The sequence below is a fragment of the Gopherus evgoodei genome, chromosome 9 (assembly GCF_007399415.2).
Source record: "Gopherus evgoodei ecotype Sinaloan lineage chromosome 9, rGopEvg1_v1.p, whole genome shotgun sequence".
NCBI classification, from domain to species: Eukaryota; Metazoa; Chordata; order Testudines; family Testudinidae; genus Gopherus; species Gopherus evgoodei.
In genome coordinates, this window is record NC_044330.1 from 23,691,972 (window position 1) to 23,703,960 (window position 11,989).

At 40.4% G+C, this 11,989-nt stretch overlaps 1 protein-coding gene across 2 annotated transcripts in view; it reads right to left on the reverse strand.

Moving 5' to 3' along the window:
* Positions 1 to 754: 754 nt before the first annotated feature.
* GFM1 (G elongation factor mitochondrial 1) overlaps positions 755 to 11,989 on the reverse strand; it is a 57,921-nt gene continuing 46,686 nt past the window's right edge. Inside the window, exons 14-19 of one of the 2 annotated variants that reach the window (XM_030574476.1) lie at positions 11,805 to 11,967; positions 10,448 to 10,591; position 9,714; positions 7,559 to 7,719; positions 6,708 to 6,761; positions 755 to 1,878 (exon numbers count right to left, since the gene is read on the reverse strand). In XM_030574476.1, coding sequence (XP_030430336.1) covers positions 1,747 to 1,878; positions 6,708 to 6,761; positions 7,559 to 7,719; position 9,714; positions 10,448 to 10,591; positions 11,805 to 11,967 — 655 coding nt within the window. In that variant the 3' untranslated portion in view covers positions 755 to 1,746. Of the gene's footprint in view, positions 1,879 to 6,707; positions 6,762 to 7,558; positions 7,720 to 9,713; positions 9,715 to 10,447; positions 10,592 to 11,804; positions 11,968 to 11,989 lie in introns of those variants that run through there. The other variant, XM_030574475.1, reaches the window with a different exon arrangement.

Genomic DNA, 11,989 nt, shown 5'->3' on the forward strand with positions numbered 1-11,989 from the left:
AAATTGTATTTGTTACAAGTTATTTTAAAAAGCACGTCACGACGGTTCTGTTCTGTGTCTGGACAATTAGAACAAGGTGCCGGGAATGTTGTCCCAAAATGCTTTCTTGATTTTGAGCTTCACACACCATCCCCAATCCATGGCCTGTTAACTGAAAAACTGCAGATAACGTAAGTATAGCAGGCGTTAGAGCGGTCAGGGACAAACAAATGTGCATGTGAAAATCAAAGTTATTCATTTGGCTAGGTAATAAAAACTCTAATTAAAACACATGAACAATATCCTCTCTCTTGCCCAATTATAATAGCCTGGCTTTTACTCTGTGCAACCACCTGATGGGAACTAATTAATTGATTCTGAGGATCACTCTTGATGCCAATTTCAATGGTGGTGTGGCAGGGCAGGGGTAAAACCCCTTTAAAGCCCTGCCAAAATGCTGGCTACAGCCTGCTCTCTGGCTGGTAGGCCAGGGGTAGAGATGCAGGGAGCCCAGCTGCAAGCCCTAACGAGGGCTGGCTCTGATGAACCTGCCAGGCTAAGTCATGACAGCTGGACTGAGGCAGGAGAAGGCTGTAAAAGCCACGGGCAAACCTCAGCGGGGAGGCTAGCCTGGGAGGAGACAGGAGGGCAGTATCTCTGTCTCCTTGCCAATAAGGAAGCCTCAAAGGCCAGGAGACCCTGGGGAGGGTCTGAGGGGCACTAACTGTTGGGGGATCTGGGCACTGCACAAGCACTATAAATAAAGACACTGGTGTGATTCAACAAAAGGAGTGAACACTCTTTATTAAACCAGCCTAAACACAGGGTGCAGGCACAAAAGTGGGAGAGCCTGTGACCACCCTGTGACAGGTGGATAAAACTACCTTCTTGAATTTGAGATTTGGGGAAGAATTAGCACTGCTTGTATTTGTTTTTGTCTGTTAGGCAGTCACAAAAAGATCCCATTGGAAAGGGGGAAAGCAAATGAAATAGTAGCTAAATCCATAATACATTTCAGTTTATGAAGGATATTCACTTTAATTGTATTTTAGGCTGGTACAATCCTAAATCCTGGGCAATTTTTTTCAAATTCACTCTAGTGGGCTCATCTGTCCTGAGCAGTGCTGCTGAGCAGCAAATTGCATTGACAGATACATTTAGATGGTGGATTATTTATGACTTTGGAAAATCTTAGAATTTTGTTTTGGAATCAGGGTAAAATAAATATCTATTTAAACATCCCGAAATTACATATTGCTAATGAGTGACTTGCAGAAGCAAAGGGATTGCTTTTGGGAACAGCCTTCAAGGGCAAATTTCATTCTATTGGATAAAAATTCATCCACCTGATGCCCATCAAGCTGTGTAAATTTAGTCCTCTGAATTGGGATCCTTCAGGATTTAAAATAGAGGCACAATAGTCACAGTATTGTATTTTCCGAAGTGACAAAATAAAATAATTACTATATCATCATTTTAATACAAGTGCTTTAAAACAAAAAATTCAAAGACAAATTATTATTATAATTTAACAGATTTTTTGGCTAATGAACGGAATATGTATGTGATCATTTCAGCCGTGATCGCCGGTAACTTCTGAATTTATCATAAAGGAAGGAGCTTTTAATAAAGATTAGGTTCTGATACAGTCTGAATTTGTCTGTTCACCCTCGATGTGTTGAGTCATTGAGGTTACAGAGCTCTGCAGGAGAAAGAGTTTGTCGGAAGATTGTGAAAGCTGCTAATTAACACTCAGGAGGAGGCAAGTCAGCTCTTGGCCTTGCCCTTTTTCACGGGAAGTTGTCCTGTTGCTTCTAGGTATTTGTGAATTAGGTCCTCTTGAACACTAGGTAAACATGGCTGGTATCTATTGTATTCCATTGTATATTCACCCTTTCCCTGAAGGGGGGAAAAAAAATCAAAGTTAGAGACACTGTAAACACACACATACGTGGCAGCTAGATTGCACAGTACTCTGCAAAGCAATATGCAGTAATAACTGCCAGTAAAGCAAGCAGAGCCACACAATGAAGCATACTGTAACATCAGACCAGATTTATTTCACATACAATTTATTTTTCTTGGAAAGGAGCCGAGACAGATAGTTTTATAACAACCAACTGACCATCACTGGGTTATAATTTTGCTTCCTCTTTTTTTGGAAAAGAATGATGCTGCTTTTAATAATGACCCACGCAATGCCTCACAGGTAGAAGTACCTACATGTAACAGAGAATGTTGAGCTGCTATTTGTGTGTGATTTATGTACAGAAAAATCTCCTTTGGTAAAAAGTAACTCTAGTAATTAAGTCAACATGTAGTCTTAAAAATTCATATTGTTAAAGATGGAGATCTTGCTTGCTGAAGTGCTGCTTTCAAAGATCTTCATTACTTGCACAGAAATTCGAAATAGGCAACACATATTGGACTTGGAAAGTAGCTTCTATGCCCAAGCTTTTCTATTCTGATAGACACTAAGAACAGTATTAAATTAATGCCTTACATTATCACTTAAGATTAAGGAAGAATTTTTTCCCCCAAAGCATGTGAAAATCATTAGTATGCAATGACAAAGCAAATATTTAGGAGGTATCAGAATTTAGATTCTCATTTTCAGTGTAACAATATTTATTATTTGTCTTTTGTAGAAGACATAAGTGAAAGCCCACCCATCTATTAACACATTTTACAGACTGTAAAATATGGAGATGTCCTCCTGTTTAATGTATCTTTCTGCCTCCCACCAAACATGCATTTATACAGCAACACCTGCTGGTGGCAATGATTCCAGCTTTGTAGACAATGTAGGGTTTCTGCACAACATACCAGTGCTCTGGGGTTCAAAATAGGCAGTATTATTCTCCTCAATTCTCACCTGCCCTGCCCTGACAACTGTCTCCCCACCCTTTCCCCATATTCCTCCTCCCAATACCCTGCATCCTGGGCGTAGAGTGGAATTGCCCAAGGAGCAATACTCTATTTAAAAAAAAAAAAAATTGAGACCATGCTTAAGCACTTCCAGAATAAGGATGGATTTATGCACATGCATAAATCCCATTGACTTCAATGGAATAGGGATTTTTTTGAACCAGGGCCATACAGAACTTCATTGGGAGAAAAAATGGCAGAATTCTCCAAATTTCAGTCCCACCAATACTGTTCCATTAACTGTTTGTTCCGAGTACTCTTCATTCCTTTCTAAAAGAAAAAAGTGCTCTAGTGCTCTAGAAAGGTTAGGCTCCTCATGCAGATTGTATGAAATATGTTGCTTTGATTCCTTCAGTACTCTATGGTACCCCCAACCTGACTCACCTCCACAAAGGAGACAATACCTGTACATTTGCTGTATATTCTAATCAGCTGAAAACTATGGGCCAGAGTCTCAGGTGGTATAAATTACCACAGCGCCACTGACTTCAAAATAACTGTTGTTGTTGTTGTTACACCAGCTGAAGATCTGGCCTTTTATTTCAACCATCCAACAACATCAACATTTTTTGCTTACAAGAGAGAAATTTCCATCTCCTAGAACTCCAAGAATCTGCAGTTTGAATATCAGCCAATTTGTAAACATTTAAAGTTTCTAAAATCATTAATTATTATTGTTAAAAGAACGTAATGCTACAGGAAGTTTACATGCAATGAAACTCTGGCAAGAACACAGCAGCCTTAGATGATAACCATGTTAAGTACAAATGCATCATACAAGGATCTAGCCTTTCACTCTCCTTTCTAAACTTCTCAACAGGCATTGCTTCTAAGAGTTACTGCCACTATTACTTACTGGCATACAATTGCCAGCAGGTTGTATTGTTTTCTGTGGAAACTGCCATGGACCCAGACAGACCAATGGGCACAGGCCTTTCTAAATTTGGTTACTTTGGGGCGGTCTCCCCTTTTAGAAGACCTGACCTCAGTTGAATCTGGAGCCCATCTCCAGAATGGTGTCAGGTTAGATGATGATATGCCACAGTGTACATGATGTGTAACGCTTATTGGACCTTCACAGTGAACTGGACACCCCAGGGGATTGACTGTTTGCATGGCTAAGCCATTCCCGTTATAGCCTGATGCGAGGCAGTGCAATTTGCTTCCATCTCCGTACCTTTTTCCATGAATGAAACTCCCCCCAATTCTATTCTTCTTTGCCTCTACCTGTCTTAATTCAAACTACTACTTAAAAGTCCTTCTTCTGTGTTGCCCCAATAGTAATTAAAAAACCCAACTATAACATCAAAATGTACATGCTCAACTTGAGAACAGTAACTCCTCACTTAATGTCCTCCCGCTTAACGTTGTTTCAAAGTGATGTCGTTGCTCAATTAGGGAACATGCTCATTTAAAGTTATAAGGGAGCATTGCACAACGTCGTTTGGCTGCCTACTCTGTCCACTGCTTGTAAGATTCTGTGGAAGAGCAGCGGCTTTACGAGGGAGCATTGTACAAGTTCCTCTTCTCTGCCTCCTTCCCCTGCCTCCCAGCGCTTCTGTAGGAGCAGGATTTTACAATTGTACTACAAGAATTAATGTATGATTTGATTTTATCCTGCCAGCCACCCTTTATGAATAGCAGAAAGGAATGACAGATCAGAACAATCCTTATGACTGATTATGATCACCCTTTTGTTTTAGGATAAGTTATAATGTCTACTATGGTTTCCTATATGTACTGCAAATTAGGCACTCCAGTTAAATATACATTTCTTTGGTTTAAGGTTTTAGTAAGTAAGAGACAGGATCATGTATTGTGTCTATGTTAAGGAGATCAGAGGAATGTTGAGGGCCTGAAGCCCCAATGTGAACTGTTTTAGTTATAAGATTTAGCAAGGCTTGATTTACAATGTATTCTGCTGAATATACAATACTGCTGTTTGTATACCTCTGAAGGTTTCTGTAAGAGATTCTGTGTGTGAATGAGGAATGCATTCATCAGGAAAAGAAAAGGTGTGAAAGCCATCACAAATGTCCAGATAGTCATGAAAAAGTGAGAAACTTGGAAAGACCAGGAGACAATCAGAAAACATCCATTGTATCCGAAGCTAAACATGTTAGCAGCATTGACGACTTCAGAGGTGAGGCAGGCACCCCAGGGGGAGACAACAAATAGAAGATAATGATGGGAAACCTGACAATAACCATCAAATAATAACACCACTTAACGACTAATGATTACAGAATGACATTGCAAAATGCATGGACTCAAATGGGAATTTACAACTATAAAGCTGGGGTGTTTTGCCATGGAACTCTGGGGTCAGTCCTGCAAAGCCTTGGAGTATCAGATCACGACTGACAAGAGCTCAGCTCCTCATTCGTGCTCAATCTAACTGGGCATTAGATTGACTCGAGCTACAACAGACTGGTAACTATGAACATCACTGGCAGGACTGTGTGTGTGTGTGTGACGAGAAAGCATATGCTAACTGTTGTATTTTCAACAAATGCAATGTTTTTGTCTTCTCCTTTATAAAAATCCCGTGTGCTTTGTATAGCATAACATTTTCCCCACTGCCAAAAAGCTGTTGGTGGTGCTTAGGACTTTCTGGGAGGGAGGGAGAGGAGCGGGGAAGCGCTGCGTCTTCTCTCCTCCCACTCCCTCCCAGAAAGTCCTAAATGCCGCCAAACAGCTGTTTGGCGGCAGGGAAGCACAGGAAGGGAGGGGGGATGAGCAGGGAAACACCATGTCTCTGTTCCTCCCCCACCCTTCCAGAAAGTCCTAAGCGCAAAGTGCTGGGAGGGAGGGGGAGGAGACGGGAAGCACCTTGTCTCCACTCCTCCCCCTCCCTCCCAGAAAATCCTAAGTGCGGCTAAACAGCTGTTTTGTGGCACTTAGGACTTTTTGGGAGGGAGGGGCAGAAGCAGGGAAGCACTGCCTCCCAGAAAGTCCTAAGCGCTGCCAAACAGCTGTTTGGCAGCACTTAGGACTTTCCGGGGGGGAGGGACAGGGAGGAGTGGGGATGCAGCATGTTCCAGAGAGGAGGTGGAGTGGGGGTGGGAAGAGGTGGGCCTGGAGTGGAGCAGGGACAGGAAGAGGCAGGCCTGGAGCATTCCCGGCAAAGTCTGCACCTGTTCTTCTCCAGGGAAGCTGCTACTGCTGCTGCGAAGGTGCTTCCTAGCGTCCTTGCCTGCAGTGGGCTGTGCCTGTGTGGGGTAAGCCAGGGGCACTTCCTAACCACAGCACAGTACAGTATATAAATGCCTTTTGTCTGCCCCCCCCAAATTTCCTTGGAACCTAACTCCCTGCATTTACATTAAATCTTATGGGAAAATTGAACTCGTTTAACATCGTTTCACTTAAAGTTGCATTTTTCAGGAACATAAAAACAACGTTAAGTGAGGAATTACTTTAACTGTAGATCACCATAACTCACATCTTCCTTTACTCCATCCTCTCTCTACCAATTATTACTCTCACTTACAATTGTTGTGTCTAATATTAGATCACAAATAATTAATCACATGCATCTTTGGCCCATTTTTGTCCTAAAGTGTCTAACACTTATACAGCTTCTGACTGCTGTAGAAATTAATAAAGTTGAGTACTCTTGAATAAACTACATTAGCTATTCATATGTTTATATTATGATTCTACTCCCTAACTAACTGGATTCTCTTTTCTATTGTTGCTGTCACCATTGTTTCCCAATGATAAGCACATCTTCAGATGCTTATTTCTGTAAATCTAATATACTTCAACAAAAATAATCCAGAGTTTATTTGCTGACTTACCTCTGTGAAGGATCTCAGTTCTGTGGCGTATCCAAACATATTATTCAGTGGCACCTGAAATTCAATTTAAATTGTATTATACATGTTATTATTATGCAAGCAAGGAATCTTTCAATGTAATTTTGAATTAAAGGCTCCATTCTCCTAATCTTTACTATGACATCAAAAGAGCCAGTTGGTAACACTTTTAAAATTACGCTTTGTGTTTAATATTGATTTTCTTATATGGTTTTATAAATGGTGTTTATTTCAAAGCATTAATTTTCATTATGCTCAGCAGCAAAACAAGGACATTCTCAGTTTAAGGACATCTCAGCTAGCTTAATGGCACAACCTCAGTACTCTGTAGTTCCACACGAGAGGTCCCCGTTGGAAATATCTCAGGGCTGCAGATTTTAACCAGAATTTCTGAAACAGCACTGAAAAGATTTGTCCTTGGCTGTACTTGCATTTAAACCGTGTTAAGCAGTGATTTGGCTGCACATGTTACTGATACCCTCTGTCAGCAATGGATTATTTTTCCTTATGTAGACAAAGCTATAGATGGAGATAAAGCGCTGCAATGGTGGTTAAAAAATGGTTCTACATATTACTATACAATGACAATGACATTTAACTTCTTCCACCAGGCCACACTTATCCTTTGGATATGGTTTACTTATCAGACTAATATGGGCAAATTTGGAGCTCAGAAAAAGCAGCCACAGACTTAATAATGCAGGAGAGGAAACAAGAAATTGCTTCTGTTCATAACCTAATTGACTATATATTAAAATAAAGTTTCTTGTAAATCAGCTTTAGGTCTGTCAATGAAAGGGGAAACAGGTTTAGACAGACTGAACAGCACATACATCAGCATACAGAGTGAAATAGCCATCTACTCCATCTTGTCCTGTGATCACTCCGTGACGACGATTAACTCCAGCAATCACAGCTCCTTGGAATTCATTCGGTGCTACTATTTCCACAGACATAATGGGCTCAAGTATACACAGAGTTGCATTTTCCACAGCTGGATAAAAAGGAAGATGAAGTGGAATGGTCACATCCTTATGCTTCCCTCATCCATGCATATTACACATTCTTCAAAAATTATCTAACTCAGGCGTGCAAAATTCTATTCAACCACTACCCCACAGGACCTGGTCCAAAGCTCATTGAAATCAATGCAAGTTTTTCAAAGTGCTTTGGATAAGGCCAAAAGTGACAGGCAAGTGTGTTCATTTCCCATTACAATCATGTTGACAGTAAATGGTGAGAAAACAGATGTTGCACCTGGGCTTGAAGATTTCCATGGCAATTTTGAAAGGTAAAACTTAGCTATAAGTTATACTTTTGCATGGACCATCATAGGAACTAGTGGAGAATCCTGGCTGTGATTACTTGATATTCATAATATTCCGGTGCACAACGTCAAGAGCTTTCATGATTAATGTTAAGTGTATTTCTTACATTACTGGAGAAGAATGTCTTGACTTCCAACCTCCCTCAGTAAGTACTTGCACTCTTCATATCACAGATTTTAAGGCCAGAAGGGGTTATTATGATAATCTACTCCAGTGGTGCCCAAACTTTTCCTCTCGTGCCCTCCCCTTACCTGTAATGGAATGTGTCCATGCCCCCCTGCTTCCCCAGGCCAGGAGCAGAGTCACAGCCGGGGACTGGGAGTGGAGCCCGAGCTGGAGCCAGGGACTGAGCCACAGCCTGGAGCTGAGCCGTGGACAGAGGCCAGGAGCAGGGCTGTGGCAGGGGGCCGGCAGTGGAAGTGGGGTCACAGTTTCAACTGCGGCCAGAGCGGGCCTGGGGGCAGAGCAGGGCTGGGTAGTGTTCCCTCCCCGCCCTCTGTGGGGGCTTGCTCAGGCCTCCCCCAAACCCCTCCAGACATTCCTCCATGCCTTCTTAGGGGGCCTGGGGACCACTGGTCTAGTCTGCATAATACAGGCCACAGAATGTCCTGCATAATACAGGCAACAAGACTGCACCCAGTTATTACTTCATCATGTCCATAACTTCAATATGAACTATAGCTTATCTTTTAGTCTTGAAATACTTGATTTAGAAGCTTGAGTTACTGTGTCAACAGTAATATTTTTGAGAACTGAGAATTAATAATAAAATACTGAAAATATATTAGCTCAAGAAGATGCAAGCAGAATGTCAAAGCCTCTGAGGGCATAATGTAACTTCATATGATTCAGTGCACATTACAGACCCATAATGTGAATTTCTCAGCAACTGTTGCTAATAGGAGAGTGCCTTGAAGACATAGGATTGTCCTACAGTCTCTACACAATACGACGTACTTTTATTATAGAGGAAAGTGATTAGAAAATGCTGGTGCAGATTCAGTGGTAAGGTTTACCTCCTATGAATAAGTAATTTGGGGTATTTTGAGGAATGGGCATTAGGAGTGGGGAAAGAGGAACCATTTCCTGAAGATGCTGTCTCTTCTAAATAATCTGACTTTACTTTAGGCTCAGCCAAATACCATCTCAGATACTCTTAGAAAAAATTTACTTCCCTGTTTCCTTGGGGAAATAATAACTCCCTACAGAAATCTGACACATAAATGATACTTTCTAAGTTTTACTTAGAAGTGGCTTCTATTTGCTGTTTCAGCTTGATAGATTCAGAAAAGATCTGGCAGCATCATTTAGAACTTTTTCAACAAGCATTTGAAACTGTCAGTTTTAGGAATGGAGAGGAGGCATGATCACAATTTGTAGTTTAAGAAGCAGAGACATAAACCCATCTTAAAAGAGATCAGTGCAGAGATGTTGTATTTGACTTTGAAATTAAATCTAATCAATTACAGTTGCTGGAACTGAGTGATCAGGGCAGGTCCTATGACAAGTGTTTTATTATTTCTGCAGAGTTAAATGCTATGAAAAGTTTTCATCTCTTCTAACCAAGTGCTATTAGAATCAACAGTTTCTTAGTACTGTTGGAAGACCAGTTTCTAGAAGAAATCCTTTATTGATTTCTCAAAAGTTGCCAATCTCTTACCCTAGCTGGTATGTCATGTGCATTCATTAATCTGTAACGTTTATACAAGGGAAGATTAAGTTTACCATTACAATATCAGAGTACATGTTCTTTGAAATATGGCTGTACAATCTAATTTGTTAGTGATTAATATAAGCCCAGAGGGAGCCATTCAGGGAGTATGAATTAGGATGTAAATGTACAAACATTAGGCCAGATTTTGATTTCAGTTTCACTAGTGTAAATAAGATCAGAATCTGGCCCATTGTCTAGGTAGGAGTTTCTGAGTTTTCTATTCTTCAATTCTGTGAATCATTCTGATAAAGTCTATTATCAAATAGCATTTCTAAAGCATCGATTTTTATACCATTAAAGGAACCAATGTTCCACTGTAGCAGCTACCTACTCTGCATGACATTCCAGGAAAGGCTGTTCAAACATAATTACTCTTATAGGTGTTTATGGTTAGGGAAGAGGTAGTTCCCACAAAGATCTATGCAAAAAGGGTCCATTTTCTCTTTCCTACAGCTTCAAGAGTGAGGTCACATTCCTCAGAATGACTGTTTGGAATTTCTACCAATCTTACACATTCTACTACTCAACACAGGTTACATTTGACGGACTGCCTCTGAATGGGAAATGTGTATGAGTAGGCAAGCAAGCAAGGAGCATAAAATGAAATCAAAAGCTTAATTTGGTTTTAAAAAAGATTCAGTCACGAGCATGTAAAACAGCACATCTTCAAGTGGTGATACCTTGTTGAGGGCCCCTTCTCCTGCTCGCATGAAAGAGAATTCATTAGAATCCACCATGTGATGTGCACCATCTTCTAGGACAAACCGGACTCCAGAAATCTTGTGACCTATCAGAGGACCCTTTTCACACGCTTCACGGAATCCCTGTGGAGAAGTGTCTCAAAGTTAGCAATTTTAATCCCAAAATACAGCTTTTAAAAAGGATAAGGTTAATGGCAGTGTAGGGAACAGTAAACTGCCTCCAGAGATTAAGCATTAAGTCTTTTGCGAAGAGAAAAAGCTTCACAGCAAGCATAATCCTAAACTATGAATTCTAGTCCTATTACTTGACAAGAAGAAAAAACAAGACCCAAAAAACATAATATAGTAAAGGAAAGAATGTTTCTCCCTCAGAAGAGTTTGAAAGCTTTTTACTGTCGTTGTCTTAGACTTTGATTTGCTGTCACTTTGGAAGAGGGCCCTGGTGAGGAATTCAGGGCAAGTTTTACTTTAAAAAAAATTATTCTATTTAGGTTTTTATAAGATTTCCCACGATTGTGGTATCTGAAGTATCATCCTGAATAGAGAGAGAATGGCTTGACTAGGCCCACCACCAGTAAAAATGTCACCTTCATTTTTGATAGCATACTTTTTTTTCTAGGCAAGGGTTGGCCAAAATCCTTCTTTTGTTGTGCGACTGAAGTTAGGGGTGCAAAATGGAAGTGTCTGAGAATGACCTCAGTTTACATAATTAATAAGAGATTCAGAAATACAGCAACATAAAATGGTACAGCAGTGCTATGATGGTGACATTGACATTAACATGCTAATATTAAAAGTTATATGTACTAAACTATACAGCCACATAAAAACAGACACACACAGTGGAGACATTTGGGAAATTATTCAGGATATTTAACTTAGTTGGAGTTTCCTGCACAAAAAGATCTCAGATATGTCACAGACACACTACATTTTTCAGAATTTGCTGCTGGTTATACATACCCCAAAGCAGTTACATTCAGGAAAGGGGATGTTAGAAAACCAGTCTCAATGGAAGTAGGATTGTTTTATTATAACATCTGAAAAACAACTTGTTCTTTTTTGTTTGTTTGCTTGTCTTACCCTGAATATCACATGCCAAAGATGAGAAAACTGATCTGTTTACATTGTCTTTAGTAATAGAAATCTTAGGAATTGGGCAAAACACAGCAAAATCACTTTTAGGCCTTGATCCTGCCTGAATCTGAGTCAACAGTAAAACTCTCATTCCCTCCAATGGGGCAGGACTGGTCTCTTCAGGGATAACAATAGGAGGAAGGTAAGAACTGTGCAATTGTTATATCACAAATACAGAATATTAGAAAATATTTGTCACCTTTTCAACAGCAGGTATAAACTGCTTTGGGACGTTTGTTCCAATAGTTCTGTCTTCAAACTCCAACTGTGTGTAGTTCTCTGGATCCAGAGGCTGTAGACACCCTATTACTTTACCAAACTGGCCTGCCCCACCAGACTGTCTCTTGTGAGTATAGTCAAACCTAAAAAGACAAAACACTGTGT